At 43.9% G+C, this 17,587-nt stretch overlaps 2 protein-coding genes across 5 annotated transcripts in view; one reads left to right on the top strand and one right to left on the bottom strand.

Moving 5' to 3' along the window:
- CNKSR2 (connector enhancer of kinase suppressor of Ras 2) overlaps positions 1 to 13,132 on the top strand; it is a 220,823-nt gene extending 207,691 nt beyond the window's left edge. For all 4 annotated transcript variants that reach the window (XM_032202209.1, XM_032202225.1, XM_032202198.1 and 1 more), the window contains 2 exons: positions 7,309 to 7,505; positions 10,618 to 13,132. In XM_032202209.1, coding sequence (XP_032058100.1) covers positions 7,309 to 7,505; positions 10,618 to 10,833 — 413 coding nt within the window. In that variant the 3' untranslated portion in view covers positions 10,834 to 13,132. The remainder of the gene's footprint in view (positions 1 to 7,308; positions 7,506 to 10,617) is intronic.
- Positions 13,133 to 14,314: 1,182 nt separating this feature from the next.
- On the bottom strand, positions 14,315 to 16,102 carry KLHL34 (kelch like family member 34). The gene has a single exon (XM_032181819.1). It carries the CDS (start codon positions 16,100 to 16,102, stop codon positions 14,315 to 14,317), a length of 1,788 nt encoding a protein of 595 aa, XP_032037710.1.
- Positions 16,103 to 17,587: the final 1,485 nt, after the last annotated feature.

Genomic DNA, 17,587 nt, shown 5'->3' with positions numbered 1-17,587 from the left:
AAAGGTTTTCCTTGTTTTTGAACTGAGGGGACTAAGGGGAAGTGTACCATCAAAATGTAATTGCCTTGTTTATTTCACTTCAACATCGGTAGCTTGTGGTAAAATTAAGCAGCACTTGTATCAATGTGTGGCACAGAAAAATGTCAAGATATCCTATTTCATTGTGTTAAAATTCTCCCAAAGAGTCGCTAAAATCTGTTCTGTGGATGAAAGTTAAACTGATTTCTTCATAGGCAACTTAATGAGCAGAGCACTGTGTCCAAATACCAAAGGATGCAATTATAACACTGCTGCCAAAAAGTTCTGCCACTGATTGTAGTTTCTGTTACTTTGGGAAACCTCTGAGTTATTTCAGCCTCATTCTTATGCCCTCTCTGAAATCACAACCCACTGATACAACCTCATGAAACAGTAGGGCTGGAAGCAAATGAGGAGTTTTTCCCGATGCTCATTTGAGGTGTGTAAGAGCCATCAAGAGGCCACACGAACAGTGAGCTAATTATTCCCTCTGACTGTGTTTTCCCTTTCCACTAACATATTAACCCATTTGCTGGCACCTGTACTTCACTGCTAAGTGGATGTTGAAAATGCCTGAATGTTTCTGTCAATATAACAATGCCGGTCTGCAGGGAGAAACCTCGCGGCTTGTGTTTTTTCTTTTTTCTTTTTTTTTTTTTTTAATGCTGGGTTTACTGTCAGCCAATTTTAATACCCAATTCCACTTGCATGGAAAACTGAAGAGCAGTGACTGACATGGGCCTGAGACTTCCAGTAAGGCCAGCCCAAGTGTCCCATGGGGCCTGGAGACTGATTGTGCTCCAGCCCACCAGGCCACAGACCGCCATCTGCCAGCCCCTCTGCTGTTGGCTCCAAGGGACGTGATGTGGAGCAGGCAGCTTTTCATCCTGATATCACCAGAGAGGTGACCTGAGAGGAAAAGAGACTTGCCGGGATCTACTGATCCAAAAAAGAAAACCACTAGTGCCGTAAATGTTTCACAAAAATAATTAGACCCTTGGTGCCACAGCAATAGCATCTCTTGGGCCTTACAAAGGCTGGGGTCAGGTCCTTTAAAAGTGATTATGGTATCTAACTACTACTGATTGAACTGGGCTGCAGTGGAAAAGGCCTGAAATACCTTCTAAAATCTGTCCTATGGGAGATGGGTTTTCCACTTGCCTGCACAGTTCACTTTGTTTGATGAGACCAATCTGTGCTCGTGCAGGTGAGAGGAGAGGCAGGTTCGTACACCAGGTGGGAAACGCCAGCGCATGGCAGAGCTCGCATCGGTGCTTTCAGTGAGGGACCTCTCTGGGGATACTTTTTTCCTGCAGGCTTAGCAAATAGGAGAGGATAGAAACCATGTACAGCTATCCTGGTAACCAAGAAACGCTTCCTCTTTAGAGGAAAGGGTGGTATATAATGCAACTTTAATACTAGTTTTCTGATCCTCCACTTTGCTAAACACAGGTATCAAAGTCTGTTTCTAAACACTGCCTTCCTCAACTCAAGGCATTGGGGAAAATCCTGCACTTTCAGCCAGGTGGGTCAGTATTTTGAAGGGCCAAAAGGATGGAGGATTGCACAAGTCAGAAAAGGGCAGATAAAGGGAAGGGATAACAGATGGACTGCAAAGGCCAGGTATTGCACAAGAAGCCCCCAGCTTTTCTTAAGCTTTTCTTAAGCTTGCTTAATCTTTTCTTCATTTATGGAAAGTTCTCATTAATAGGTTTATGTGTATATGTTTATATATATGTATATACATCTATGTATACATGTATATATACTCATACATATGCATCTATATACTCACATGCCCATACAGGCCTTGATTTTGCCATAATGTGGAGTAAGAGAAGACAGTTTTCTCTTTGTGCTTTAATGGGGAAATCTGCTCCTTGTTACCCAGAGCAGATGACTAGCCGTTGGCCTCCATGTAGACCTGAAGGATGTCTCCTTGTATGCCACACTGCCTGCACCTTGCCACGCTCAAACACTGCACTATGTGGCTTGTGGTGCTCTCCTAACAGGGGCCAATCTCCCATGTCACTGGGGCTCCCTACATATGTGTGCAGGGCTGACTCGATATGCAGCACACAGCTGTCTCCTGCTATTGGTTTCAACATTCCTTTCCTTTTATCTTGTAGACCAGGAGAAAGGAAATAGCTAGCTTTGTCTGCCTGTCATCCACCCAAATAGTGTAAAAAATGACTGTAATTCCTGTTTCTTTGCATCATAAGCATTTGGATATGTCTCCCTCTTGTGCAGTTTGGAATCTAATCATTAACCTGAACAGAAGCAAAGGTACATTTAAGCTGTGCACTGAGAAAACAGAAACTGCTTCTTTGGAGGCTGTCTTCTCTCCCTTCCAACACAGCTAAAACCCACATCCACTATCCTCCTATCCTTTTTCTTTCTTGCCTTAAATTTGGGTGCATCACTTCTGTCTTTCTCTGACCATTCCCTGAAGCTCACCACCCCAGCCCAGCTGTTGGCCACCTTGGCCACATTACATGCCGTGCCCCTGCCTGCATGATGGCTCTCATGGTTGGAGAGACAGAGTTTGGGGCTTGAAGGCAGAAGGTATTTGCATGCTGCATGACTGGGCAGTGGCATTGCTGCAGGATCCAGTGGTTTTTGACTAACCTGTTGGTTGGATGTGGCATACACAACCTGCTGTGGCATAGGAAAAGTGCAAAATGCTGCATCAGCCCTAGGATTATATCACTTACTAGTTAGCCAGTGGCAGGTGTTATATGGCTTCTCTTGTTCCAATGTGGATGCAACAGGGTCAAGAAAGCACAAACAAACAAAAATCACAACAAACAAACAAACAAAAAACCACAGTGATTTCAGTGTGAGATGATGTCAGGGCTTGTTTTATCTTAGGACCACGTCCTAAGCTTAGGACCATGTCCCAGAGGCCAACAATGCTTTCAGTTTTAGTGGAGCATTTACTGACAGTCCCCAAAAGTCTCCAGGAGGCTTCAGACAGGTGCCTCCCCTGTGTAAAAGGTGAAGTGCAAAGGTGTGATTTTAAAACTGGAAGCAAACCCTGAGAGATTTTTAGAAGGAAAATAAGATACAGCAGTGGCTTAATAATGTGACTGGCACTGTGTTCTAACCTCCTTAATATCCTGAGAGAGCTGAGCTGAGCAGGTTCCTCTGCCAGAGACAGTGAGCTCACCAAATAGAATGAAAACGGGAGTATGGATTTCAGTGTAGCCAGGGGATTTCAGTCTGTTTGTGCATTGTTCGCTCTCTGTTGCAGACTTTGCGGCAGCTCAGCTTTCTCACAATTTGGAGAGGGTGGTAACGTTGTTGAAATGCAGGGCTAATTGCAACTGGAGTAGTAGGCGTGCATGCAAGGAGTTGCACAGAGAAGGAAAGTGTGTCACTAAGCTGTGGAGTTGGCAGAAAAGATAGCAGAAAAAATGGAGAAAGCCATCAGAGTAGCAATTGTATCCATCAGTCAGGATGAGGAGCCTGAAGATGACGGGACATGCTTGGGTGGCTTTAGGAGGCACGTGCAAAGTACAGAGGGGCCTTAAAGGAGAGCTTCAGCCCTTGAAAAATCTGACTTTGTCAGCACAGCAGGTGACAAAGCTTGTGATCAGTGTTGTGTGGTCCTTGTGTGGGCAGCTGTGTGCACTCATAGCCCCGGGTGCAATCACTGGTTCATCTGGTACCTCACCGAAACGGAGAAACTGTGCAAGCTTTCAGTAGCTTGAGTTTTTACAGGGAAAGTGAGTCACAGAGTGCAGAAACCTCCACTACATTATGCCATTTAGAGAAGATTTGTGAGAAATACATACCTAGAGATTATTGTGTCCGGATGTATTATCCAGCTGGCTTGCAGCGGTGACCTACATGTGCCTAGTTCAGTACCATCTTCCTGAATCATCGGTTTGCACAGACCGCTCAGCTCTCAGTCCATGTAAATAGCAGGGCTGGCTGTTTCTCTCTGATCACTTTTCACTCAAGCACATGATGTTCTTATTTATTGGTCTTTGAATATTGTTTTTTAAGAGGGAAATAATGGAAAGGTTAATAGCCCAATGGAACCAGGAGGTAGTTACACATTGCTTCATGGAGTTCAGGGCTTAGTCATTTTAAACACAAACAAGAGAATAGTGTGAAAAACAAACAAACAAACAAAAAACCATCAGACTTTGTATAGTTTCACCCACAATCTGCAGCTTCCTCTCCTGAGAAAATGTAAAGGTAGATACAGATATTTATGGCATTTAAGAAGTGAGAGCAAAGTACAAGAAGTTCAGAAACTATTCCCAGTGGAAAGCAAAATAGTAAAAAAATAATAACATATCATTTACTAGACTGTAATAGTCTAATAGCCTAGAGCTATCTTACAGCTCCTAAATTTAATGCAAATGGTTCTGCCTTCACTTGAAGACACAGCAGAAGCTTTGTTGTTACAAAATTCAGTACCTATGTGTTCCTGTATTTGGAAGCTATGGTTCTGAATTTAGATCCCGTGTGCTGCAGAGTTTATGCAACTTCATTTCTGCCCCAAAATTACAGAGTTCTCTGAGGCTTACGTGAGACAGGGGACAATGTTATTGTTTCAGAAAGAGACTATCCTTTCTGTCAGTGTGTGGAAACGAGCACCTGATGATGTATTCAGAGGAATGAAGTGGCCAGGGAGCTGCAGCCCATGACTCAGCAGCCAAGTGAGGGAGAATTGCAACCTGCTGCATTGGCTGCTCTTCTGAGGTCATCTGCAAATCCCATTAGGCCATATTTTCTTCATAAAGAAGGCATTACCCAAGGCCTTATCTTTCCTTAAAAAGACAGCTTTGCTGTAATAGTATATCACTTGCATGAAAATACACCATTTTTTAAAAATTACATTTATATATATTTTTATAGCGCAGCTTTATATTTCATCAAGTATCTCAGATCCTTTATGGCACCAAGGTTTGCACCAACGCCCACAGGAAATCAATCAAAGCCTTTAGCAGAAGGTTGAGGGAGGGGAGATTTGTGTGTAATTTCATTCCCGCCTACTGAGAGCCTACTCCAGCCATTGAGAGAGTAAGTACCATCACTTTCAGTGTTTCTCTGGAAAACCTCAAGTGCTTGGGATGTGTTAGCATGACATGTGCCACCCTCGCCCCAGCTGTGGGTGGAAAGAGGTGGCCTCTTGTCCTGCTTGTGCTTCCCGAGTGTCATCAGCAGTGAGGCACTTCAAGGAAGGGACATGCTCTTTGTCTTCCCTGCTCTTGCCTTCCTAGCAGATCCTGTTCCCTCTTCCACATGCCTCCCATAAGTACAGCACAGCGGTGACAGCTCCCGGGGGAAGGCAGCCCCAGCTGGGTAGAGGCGATGCACTGAGGCGTTTCAAAGACCTGCCAGCCAGTGCTGCTCGAGGGCAGCCAGGCTGAGGCCTAATTCTGCCCATGTTGTGTCCCGGTAGTGCTCTGCATCTTCCCACGCAGTCCTGGAGCCAGTCCCACCAACCGTCCATAGCCCCTCTTGCACCCACACTGGGGTGCATGCCTGAGAGGATGAGGGGTGAGCCCCAGGAGGTTGGTGGCAGGGAGGGAGGCCTGCACTAGCCCCACGACCTGGCATTTGAAGCTACAGGGGCCATGCTGCCTCCCAGGTTTGCTATAGGCACTTCTCACTCCAGGTGCAACCTCGGGGTTGAACCCAAACTTTGTCTGTGGCCATGGTGGGGACCTTTCATGTTTTGGGATGTTGCGGGTTTTCAGTGGCAAGCCTGGATGTGGTGGCTGGGTGCTGGTCCAGGCTCTTGCTCACCCTAGCAGAATAAATTACAGTGACATGGAGTCAAAGCACTGGCTCTCTCCTTCAGTAGACTTTCCCCGTATTAACCCCTGAGGATACAAAGCAGTTATGCTGCTGAAGAAGAAACATGAGGAAGGATCTTTTTTGTTTTGCGTAGCAAGGGAGAATAGGAGAGAAGCAGATGTAAAATACTCCTGTTAGATGTCGGTTTTTACCTTTTAGAAAATCTCTCCCATTCCCCAACTTCAGACTAGTGGAATTCAATGTTGAGAGAAAACTGATAGAAATACTCCAAACATCCAATTTCTTATTGCTGCAGGGAATTTTAAAGAACACATAAAAATCAAGATTATGGAGAATTTTAACCAAGTATTTGGCTATTGAATGCTTTGCCCTTTAACGCATTAGAAGTCTTAATAAGAAAGAATTTGAAAAGAAAGAGCTGCATCTCATTTATATTTTTCTTCAAGTTCTGCTTGGCCATATAGTGTTGAATTCAGTTCTCCAAGCAGTGTACCACATGACAGGAGGATTTAACGAGCGAATATATATCAACCGAGGGAACTCAACAGCTCTGTACAGACCCAAAACACCTTCATCAATAAAAGGCTTCTAACCTTTCTTCATGTCTTCATGTCTCTTAAAAACAAAAACAAAAAAAATGAATGCTTTAAAAACTGCCCTCCAGAAAAGGGCAGAGGAATAAACTGATGAGAGATCTATCAAGATTAGTTGCTGTCCACAAATTTCTTTAACTGTGTAAAGAACTATAAAAATGCCAACACTTTTTGTGATGGGATGTGGAGATCTTGATCTCTGGAGTTCTTGCGTGAGCCTGAGGTGAGTAGTTGCTGCGCTGCATGGTAGGGGTTTCAACAGGAGGTTGCTTCAGGTAGCTCCTCGTGGACATGTGTTCACAGCATAGCAATGTCTCTTTTAAACACTAGCTATCATCCCTGTTTGTGCAACATTAAAAATAAATAAATAAACCTCTAAACACCTGGGAGTGCTGAGGTTCACAACATGTGGGTACCTCACCATGTGCTGAGCTTTCAGCCAGTAAAAATGTCTCTGTCTTGGTGCAGGGTCAGTCATGGGATAAAAGTAATGCTTGAAACCAAACATTAGGCAAGGCACATCAGGGCAGGAAAACACACACAATTATGAAATCCAAGACTGGGTGGGAGGGTCCAGAGGGCTCTGGATCTGTACAGAAGGTTGTGCACAGGCAGTGGCCAGCTGTTGTGTGCACAGGAGTGTCAGTGTGCGAGGGACAGCAGGGATGGAGCTGGCTGCTCCCCCAGGGCTGCCATGGTACCTACTGGTCACCACTCAGCTCAGCTCATTGTGGCACTTCACTGGCACTTTCTCTTCACTTCTTGAAACTTAGGAGGTGTGAAATATTCTCCTTATGGTCTGGTTAAGCCTGCTAAACATTTTGCAAAGGGCTTGGGTAGATTGTCGTATAATCATGTTAATGATACACTGATCCTTTCTCTATTTTTTCCTCCTCTTCTTCCCCCTTCCTCATTACAGTTGAAACTATAGAAGAAAAAGCAGCAGACTCCTTGCAGGATTTGTACAGAGCCTTGGAGCAGGCCAGCCTGTCTCCTTTAGGAGACCGCCGGATTTCCACTAAGCTGGAGTATAAGAAATCTTTTATAAAGAGATGTAGCGATCCAGTAGTCAATGAAAAACTACACCAGCTGCGAATTCTGAAAAGCACTTTAAAGGTGAGATAACAGGGAGGAAAGTCCAGCCTGAGGGTTGGACCTGGCTGTATTTTATCTGAATACAGATTAATTGTGTGCGGCTGGAGTCCAGGCTGAATGTGGTGTGTGAAACAAGCAAGGAAGACATAGTTAACTCCTGTTCTCACAGCAGACAAAAATGTGCTTTGGGAGAGTAGTCAAAGTGAGGGGATTGGTTTTTATTTGTGCACAGATAAAATCTCAATGAGCTGCTCCTCCCCTAGCTAGTATAACATCATTTGACACTAAATTATCAGAGGAGACCTTAATCTCTTCTTTGTCCCTGAACATTTTCATTTATCAAAACACATTTACTCTGCATTTGCCAAAGTCTAAAGTGAAGCAAAGTCAGCCCTTCAGAAGGGAGCAGTACCTTTTAAAACATTTGATTATTTCCTGATTGTTGAGCTTGCTGGGGAATGAACAGTGTGCTTGGTTTCTGCATAGACTGGTATCATTGTATTTAATCAGTAGGACTGATTAAATAAATAGATAGTGGTAATGATAGATTTGAAGATTTTTATCATTATTGTAAGTGTACCGCAGCTAATTTAACCTCCCTGTCAGCTTCTTTATTTGTTACAGCAGTTTCAAATCTGTACTGTTAGAGATTTCAGCAAACAATATGCTGGATTTCCCCAGGGACCCTGTTAACTATATTAAATTACCACATTTTAAGTCACTAGATAATTGTGCAGTGGATTTTGTAACAGCTTTCATCAAAGAGGGCTTTATCAACATTAATTAATTTAGTTTTCCATCACCTAGAGAAGCACTTTAGCAATATTATTTTCATGCTGTGGGGCTCCCATCCTGAAAAAAAAATATATCTTACCCGTGCTTAACTTTTTGCGCTGTATCATCTCATTGAAGGCAACTGAAAGTATCTGAGTATGTGAGACTTTACAGGTTTGGAGGGTGGCAGAAAGTCTGTGCTTTCCATGTGACTTCTATAACATGAGAAATGGAGACAAAATCCCAGTAATCTCATGTTAATGTTTAGAGCAGGCAGGAGGCTCACACAGTACCTGTGCTTTTGCACCATGGTGGGATCACTCATACCAAAAGTGTGCAAGAGATGTTGGCACAAAACTTAAAAAACAAACAAGCAAGCAAACACTTCATGATACTTTCAGTAATTACACAACCTAGAGGTTCAGTATCAGAAGCTTGTTGCCATGCTTAATTGCCTTTCTTGTTAGCGTTTATTGATACCTGAGCTACCTTATACCAATGGTTTCCTACAGATTGAATTGCTTTCCTCCAGGAACTTCCCAAAGCAGCTCATCCCTTTGACCCAGCAGGTGCCTGTTTTCATGCTTCTCTGGGACCTCTGTCATTTAGACCAATCGAACACATTTCTCTTCCCACAAGACATATTTTCTAAATCAGTCACCATTTTTGTTTGGACAAGAATGCCACAAATAATTGGCAATGCAATGCCAGCAAGTACCAAAGACAGATAATTCCTGTTTCTTGCATATGGCAACTGTACAGAGTAGCACGTGCATGATGGTAACTCATTAAGAGTTTCTAGCTCCACCACTGCTATGCTACTGGTAGTAGTATAGGAGCTACTGTTGTTATTTAATCAATTGTTCCTCATTTTTATCAATGCTATTGGTTTCTTCTTCCTGAATGCATCCGTTTGCACCAGCCAGTTAGGTTTGGTGTTCTGAACTCTCCTTGAATTCATCCACTATTAGTAATCTGATACAGCCCTCCAAATTGCTTCTAGCTCTTACCATCCATCCTCTCTGTTCCATCACCCAAGTCCTCAGTGGAGAGACCCCTCTGCTCTCTTTGTCATGACTTAACCACAAAACCATTCTCCTGACAGCAATTATGAGCCACCTGACTGGCAGTACTGTGTGGTGGGTACAGGTCACGATCTGCAAGAAGCACATTATGGTAGTTCCTGCAGAGATTTGGCAACGAGGAGAGCCCAAAATTTCACTTCCACTGGTCAGCCTCAGCTGTACCTCCGTTTCTGAAAATTAGTATTCTAGCATGTAGCATTAATTAGCTACTGATTGCAAAGCATGAAAAATACCTTTCAACATACTGCTTATTGGTGGCTTCTCTGACCTTTCTGATCCTCTCCCACCAGTGTAGGCTGACACCACTTAATCTTCCCTTAACATGCTCCCCAGAAAGATTTATCATACTCACAGTATGAACATGGCAAATACCAGTTAGCAATGAGGACCATGAAACCCATGTGGTATGGAGGATAGAGAGGAGGCTGCTGGTGACCGTACCATGTCTACACAGAGAAGTGCAGGAAGCCTGCATGTTTCCTGTGCCTCTCAGGCTCAAGGATGGTGCATCCATCTTCCACTGCTTGCAACAACCTTGAGTGGCTTCATGTGTATCTGAGGCTTAATCTGACCCATGCTGTCTGTCTGTCATGTCTCGATAAACTAATCACCAGCCAGCGATTAGGATACAGCCACATTTCCTGCCCCCATGATGGGTAAGGATGTGCTAGCAGCTGTGTTAGGTTTTACCCATTTCTGCCTTCTGTTTGCCACCGCAGTGGTAGGAGGAGGTAGCAACCAGCCAGCCCATCACGTATACTGGAGTGCTGGTGAGGATGAGTTACCAAGGTAATGCCTCCCTGCACAGGCGTTTGCAGCACAGCGCTCAAATGTCCCTAAGACATGGCTGGTAAGAAAGGCTTAGCTCTGCTGGCGGCGAGAGGCCATCTGTCCGCATCCCACGCACAAACACGGTATTTCTCATGCTGATCAAGAAGAGCAAACAGATGGCACTCAGCAGCACGAAACTGATCCTGAGAAACAAAGGCAGCTTGTAGTAAACAGCGCGGGGCTTGCTTCTCGCACGAGCTGAACAAGGGGTGAGGGGGGGGAATAGGGCCCGTTTCTGGGGAACAGGGACAAGGTGAGGGAAGCCCCATCCCCACAGGGTGATGAGCAACACCCGGCAGGAGGGGCTGCTGCTTGCAGACAGTCTCATGACAGCCAGGCAGCTCCCTGCTTCCCAGACCTCCATGGCCTGCCTCCGTTCCCATCCCATCTGCGCAGCCTGCTCATCGCCCACTCTGACTCTGCTTGTCTCTCTTCCCTCACAGGCCAGGGAAGGAGAAGTAGCCATTATCGACAAAGTTCTGGATAATCCAGACCTGACGTCTAGAGACTTTCAAGAATGGAAGCAAATGTACCTCGATATCTTCTGGGACATCTGTCACAGCAGCACCCCGCGGGACTCTGTTAACGGCTCGTCCGAGGTCGATGCACTTCTAGCCTCCTTAGCACACACGCACTCCTACATTGAAACGCATGTATAAGGGGCCCTCTTTTAGTCCACTTGCTACACTCCAGGCCTTTACTTAAGTGCATAAAGTAGTTTTTATATCAATCTGTGGGAGCTCTAGTAAATTATATTTTAATGTTACTCAGCTGTGTGAAGTAAACCTTCAATGGTCAGCGATACCATGTCTTTAATGAGGATTTGTACATTTTATATGCTACCAACGCTCTGCTTGTGTTTACCTTCTGTGAAATAAAGAACGTGATCTTTACCTATTAAAGAAAAGTATTTAAAAGCATTTTTTGGAAGACTGTGGCCTTCACAGAGGAAGTTTGACAAGCTAAAGGTTTTGTTATCGAAGGTCGCTTTTACAATGATATTTTATATTATATAATTCCAGTAATGCATTGCATTTTTGGAGTGCAGGTACTATTTTGGTGATGGGAGAACTAAAAAAAAAATCTATTTAATGAGAAACTCTAGGAGTTTTCTTACATAACAGGGAAAAAGTGTAATGCAGTGGTTTTGTTTCAGTTTTGTCAAACACATAAAGAGGTGAAAATCAGCAGACAAAATGACTGATGTAAATTTAAGTCTCAAACAGTTAGGTCTTATTTCTTTGTGCTTTTTTAAAGCCTGTTGCTAAGGCTTACCATCAGTGCAAAGGGATGCTGGTTTATATTCTAATTAAGACCAAATTATGTGTTACTTGTTTCTTAATCACATCTGGTTGTGTTTTTTTTTTGTTGTTGTTGTTGTTGTTGTTTGTTTTTTGTTTGTTTCTTTGTTTTAATTAGTCATGGTACTGTTATTTATGCTGTTTTTGTACTGAAGGCAATGGTATAATCTGCAGATTTTGCAAAAGAGAAAAGATAGACTTTGAACATCCTTGGTAACAGTGTTTCTCTTGCCCAGAAAAGCAGGAGTGAAAAAGGTTCCCAACAAACTGCTCTGAACCTGAGAGGCTTTGAAAATTCCTACAATAGAAAAGCAGTGAATACAGTTTTTCAAGTACTCTCCTATGTGTTTTCCAAGCTGTGAGATTTGGCCATATTGTACTTGGGGAAAATGTGTGATGGGAACAGATATGAGCACAAAACCTGAAAAATGACTGAGAACTCAAAAAGCCTCTGTTCTGTCTTTGAATGGGAAGGGATGTCTCTGGGTTCTGCTGAGTTTGCAAGCTAGCTGAAGTGTTTTAAACTTCCAGGAGAGTTGAGATGTGCTGGAGACAACCAGTGAATGTGGGCAGAAATATCTCCTTAGAGCTAGGCACCTGCCTGCAATAGGAAAGTGGGAGGTAAATCTTAAATCATCTATTTACTCTTCATGGGCTTGTTTTCAAAAGTGATCAGAGCATGACAAAACATTTGTGCTGCTTTTCAGTGTTTTGCTGCATAAGTTAGGACACATGACATGGCTTAATAATGCTCATGTGAAAAGGGACAGCCTCCTTTATTCTTTTAACAGTGAGTTGTACGCTTAACCAACTTTAGACTATTGCTTGTACAGCTCAGTGAATGTACTTAAAACTTTATGAGCTCTGATATTTCCTGGCAATTATATCATGACAGGATGAAGGAAAGAATGGACAGATTTTTTTTTTCCTCTCTTTTTCTTTTTATTCCTTGCTCTTTCTTGTTACTTTATTGCATTTGGATTGCAAATGTTTTGCAGATTTTGCACAACTGTACAGAAGAGTGGCCTTTCTGTAGCCCATTTTCAGTAATCCTATATTCAAGTCCATATGGATGACAAATCACATATTAACATTTGTATAGAATTCTGGATCCAGTGTAATATTTGTACCATTTAGAAGAATATTGTTTGTATAAACTGGACATTTATTTACTGCATGGATACTGACTTGTATATTAAATTTGTGAGGTTTTGTACATTTCTCTTTAAAAATGCTTGACATGAAATGGGTTGTGCTATTGTTCCAAGCATTTAGATTCTCTTGCTATTGTTTTACTGGACCAAAAGTAAATATATTCATATAAAAACTCTTTATATCTGATGGATGTATATGCACATTGTGTAGTTGATTCCTTGTCAAAACCAAGGCAGTTCAGGAGACTTAGATCTGTTGCTATGCAACAGCTATTCTGCCTGCACTTTACATTAGTAAAGTCAGCTTGATTGCTTTAAAGGTGAAAATTAAACATTACAGTTTTTAAGCTAGTCTAGTGACAAAGAACATGTGTCCTATCCATTGTGCTGCCTTCTTTTAAGACTATTAAATGTTCTTCTATATATATTTTTATTGTATTAACTCTCAGCCTAGAAAGGGAACACTGTAAAATGAAGTACAATAAATTTAGCTTTTAAATGAATGCCTGTGATTCAAGTTTCAATTTACTGCATACAAAAGCAATTCTGTGGCATCTGACCATTTTACCTGCATTTCAGAGATCAGCATGCCTTCAAGTTCTTCCACAATCTGTTTCTTCAAACTGCCAACATGGCCAAAAAGAAGTAAGACATTGCTGGTTTCGATGTAGGCAGACACTGAATAAAGACTGCTGGCAGCCTTCCATTGCCTTCCTCCCCTTTGCAATCTTTGATAAAATTAAACCTTTTTTTGACTGCAGGGTTCTCTCATGCACCAGTTCAACAATGAACAAGTTTACCATTATGACCTGGCATGATAAAGCAATGTATGCTATTGAGGTAAGTGCCAGGGGGATTAGATACAGCAGCTCCTGAAACATGTTTCACAGGGTCTTACAGAAAGTATAGCCATTCAGCTCTAGCCATCTAAACTAACACAATGGTTGGATACAAAAGAAATGTACTGTACCAGGAATACGTGTGTTTAAAATAATACAAAATAAGCATCTGAAAGGCATGCTACAACAAAAGCCGCTCAGAGAGAAGTGGCTTCTATGAAACAATCACTGTTTTAACATATGGCCATAACTGAGGCTAAATTTCAAAAAATCCATGGTTTCTGTCCAGTAATTTCATGCTGGTTAGCTAAGGCACTCTTGCCTAGTATGTAGCGTATCAAATAATAGCTTTTCCTTGGCACTACTTGTTATTAGTTCTCATAGGCATCAATTTTCTAGTCTTTATACATCTCACTTTCATTTTGCTTAGCCATAGCACAGCAATTTGATAGCACTTACCAACTGGGAAAATTACCTCTGATTAAGAAAACAGAAAAAATGGATTATATCTTTTTAACCTTTGAAAAATCTGACTTGCAACAGCTGTTAATTGCTGTCCAGGTATTATTCTTCAAATAAAAGTCCAGGTTTATGATCCTAGCTCATCTCCTCCAAACCTGCGACTTGCTATATCCTTCCCCAGTGAGGCTGGCTTTCAGCTCTGTGAATCACATCACCTTTTCCCAGGCTGCAGCCAAACTTTCTTGCCTGTTTCCACCCAGCGTCTTGCTTATCAAAGCAGAACCTCAACTCTGTCACATCCAGTGCCACTGCAATTTTCTTCTTCTTCTCCAGGGCTGCCCTGCTGGCTCTTCTCCTGGGATGATTATTCCGCAACACCTTAGTTCAGCAGTTCAGTGGCCTCTTTTGCAGGGTGTCAATGTCCTGTTCATCAGCCACTTCTGTGAGCTGCAGCACTGCACACTGCAGCCCGCTCCAGGGCAAGGGGGCTTTGCAGATCTCCTCCCAGCCATCATTGTCGATATCGTAGCCAACCACATCTTGCGTGGGGACTTCCCGCGAGTCTTGCCATTTCTTTCCCCCAATAAGAAGAGCCGTTTCCTCTACCACTGCCAGGCCATAGCAAAATCGGTCATAGATCAGTGGCCTTAAACGAGTCCATTGGTTTTGATCGGGGTCATACCTTTCTATTTCAGAGAATGGTTCATATAAACCTAAAAATGTGAATACGGCTTCTCTGATTGTCGCCATCTGATGCCCAAACCGAGCTATGCTCATGGGAGCTTGTTTCATCCATTGCCCCTCGAGCGAACTCAGAGAATAAACGTCCTTGCTCGTGCTGGCTGGGTCTGCATATTTGCCACCTGAAATGTATATAATACTCTTGCAAACAGCACTGGCATGGCCATGTATCTTGCATGGCAATTCCCTGGCCTTTGTCCATCTGTCCCTGCTGATGTTGTAGACTTCCACAGATGAATGCAGAGACCCATTCTCACCCCGTCCACCAATTGCGAAGATATCATTACCTAGGACACAGCAGGAAAACTGGCATCTCTTTTCCAGCATGCCCGTGATTTGGGTCCATGTGTTAAACCTTGGATCATAGCGATGGACCTTGTTCGTAACCGATAATATCTTGTCTCTGTCAGTGTCACCCGGAGTGCCACCCTCTATTTCTCCACCCAAAACATAGAGGAAATTCCCCACCACACACACGCTATGGTTCTGCACCCTGTCCTGCACCTGTGTAAGAGGTCTCCATTTGTGATTGTAAACATCAAAGGCCACCACTTCAGTGACAAGCCCATCACTTGCCGTCCCTCCCCCCAGCAGAATGATCCGAGTTTTCTGGTTCCTCAGTGTAGTGGATTTATCCTGCAGGATGGGCTGTTTGAAAATAGATGTATGGTAATTTATTGCTTTAATGATCAGGCACTTAATACCTGCAGTGAGGGGCACTTCTGACTGTGTGTAGGTTTTCCTCAGCTCTTCCACAGGGATGAGACCATATCTAATGCGCTCCAAAAGGCTGCTTCCATGAATCAACCTGGATTTATCCTGCTTCAGCCACAGCAGCACAAGATTCAACAGGCAGGTTTCCTTCACCATGGGGAGATCTGGGGATTCCACTACCGCTAGCAAAGTCCTGAAGTTCAGCTCAAGCAGTCCTGCCAAATCCAAGTCCAGCAGCTTCCAGAGATTGTTGACAATGTATTTTTCTGTTGCGACTAGGGCATCTGGCAGGTAGAACCTCCTGGCGACGTTGGCGGAGAAGCAGCAGTTTTCCAAGGTAAGGTTGTTAACTAAGTATTGATTGCACAAGCCAATAGCATCTGTCACTTGCAAGTAGCTTGCAGCCTCCAAGGTCTCCTCCAGGCTTTCAAAGGAAAGGGGCAGCAAAGAAGTGTAAATGAAATCCAGGACATGCTGGAGACCAGTGGGTGAAACGACTTGCAGCTGAATCACATTGGCTTTAGACTCCTGGGTGTAACTTTTGAACATTGCTCGGAAATAGTCGCTGGAGCACGCCAACAAGGACTTATGTGCAGGAAATTCATTTTCCTTCACTTTCAGCAAAATATCACACAGAAAGCCCTCTGATCTCAGTGTCTGGTACTGGGAGAGCACGGCAGTGCAGTGTGCTTTGCAGTAGGACAGGAAGTAGCTCATGGTAGGTAATGCAATGCTTTCTGCTCCACTTTAAAGTTAAAGTGCAATTAGATAGTGAAACAGCTGCCCTACTCAACAGCCATTGAATGAATGCCCAACAGACCTCCAGCTGTTAGAGAAAAGCCCAACTAAAAAAAAAAATTAAAAAATCAGTCTCTTGCCCGGCATAGGGGAGTAGTTAGTACAGTTGTAGTGAATTCAATGCATTCCTTTATAAAGAAAACAGCTGAATGTTGTAACAGCCGCAGGATGCTTACTTTTTTCGCCTCTGTTGCTTGTGCAGGGATGAATGGTCCACGGCTGAGTGCTTGCTTGGCTGGCCATCAGGTGACAGATGAGGGAGCTAGATGACAATCCCAACCAGTGGCACTTTGTGTCTGCTCAGCCGTCGCCCTCGACCCTCCTTGCTCCTCAGGCAGCTCAAATAATAGCTCCTCTCTGGCTGCCAGCGCATGGCTCTGGGCAGAAGCAGATGTGTTTCTCCTCCCTTGTTTGTGTTTCAGCCTCGGATAAGTTTAGACCCGACTGTGCCCAGCACAGCAGCCCCCTTTTTGTCGTCTTTTCACACTCACTCAGCTGAAGATCAGGTCAGCACCCGGGGATTATTACGTGAAGGTTTTCTCAGACAATAAATCTTTGCCCGGGAGGCGCGGAGACAACCAAAATATCACGGTTAGTCACTGGCCCAATTTGACATGCATTTCTGGGCCCTTTGGTTCACATGACACCGGCAGGACTCACAGCTACCAGAATAGCTTCACGCAGTGTCCCTGGGGCCCCCCCGCTAGGAAATGGCCGCCAAGGGGCTGGGCATGGGCTTGGGCCTGGGGCGACGGTGCAGGCATGGGCAGGAGCCGACCACGGGGCCACGGCCAGAGCAGCAGGCCTGGGGTGCTGGGATGGGAAGCACAAGGGTAACGCCTCTGCATGGTGGAGACTGAAATAGAGCCCCACTTCTGCCAGAGTGAACTCAGGGCTGTTTATAGAAGAGGCTTTGCATAACTGCGTCCTCGGGTGCTCTCTGGGAACAAACCCTGCGGAGGGGCCGTAGCTGACTCCTTCAGCTTTCTTGCTCTCAGCTTGTCCCAATTAAAAGCACGTATACAGGGATTATCTCTGATTTTCACCTGGGCCTTTCAGGATCTAATTTCTACCAGGAATAGTAGCTCAGAGCAGGCTACACATTCTGATCTCTTACAGCTTTCTTTTCATTTTCTTTCACCTTTTGCTGAAGTCAAAGGTAAAACTTTTTTACTGCATCTGTTTATATTTGTTTATGGGATTTCTCGTTCATTCCTGTAATCGAGGGGTGTTTGGGAGCTGACTGGATCCCAGTGCAGACCATGTATGTCGTGCTGCTCTTCTAGTGAGCAGAAACTGTTGGCAAGCAGACTGATACCTACACACGCTCTACTCAGTTTGTGGGGGACGATTCTAAAAATGTCGTTCTTCATTGCGGCATATATCTGAAAATTCATTTCCTGC

This window comes from Aythya fuligula, chromosome 1 (assembly GCF_009819795.1).
Source record: "Aythya fuligula isolate bAytFul2 chromosome 1, bAytFul2.pri, whole genome shotgun sequence".
Taxonomy (NCBI): domain Eukaryota; kingdom Metazoa; phylum Chordata; class Aves; order Anseriformes; family Anatidae; genus Aythya; species Aythya fuligula.
This window is presented reverse-complemented; position numbering and strand designations above follow the sequence as displayed.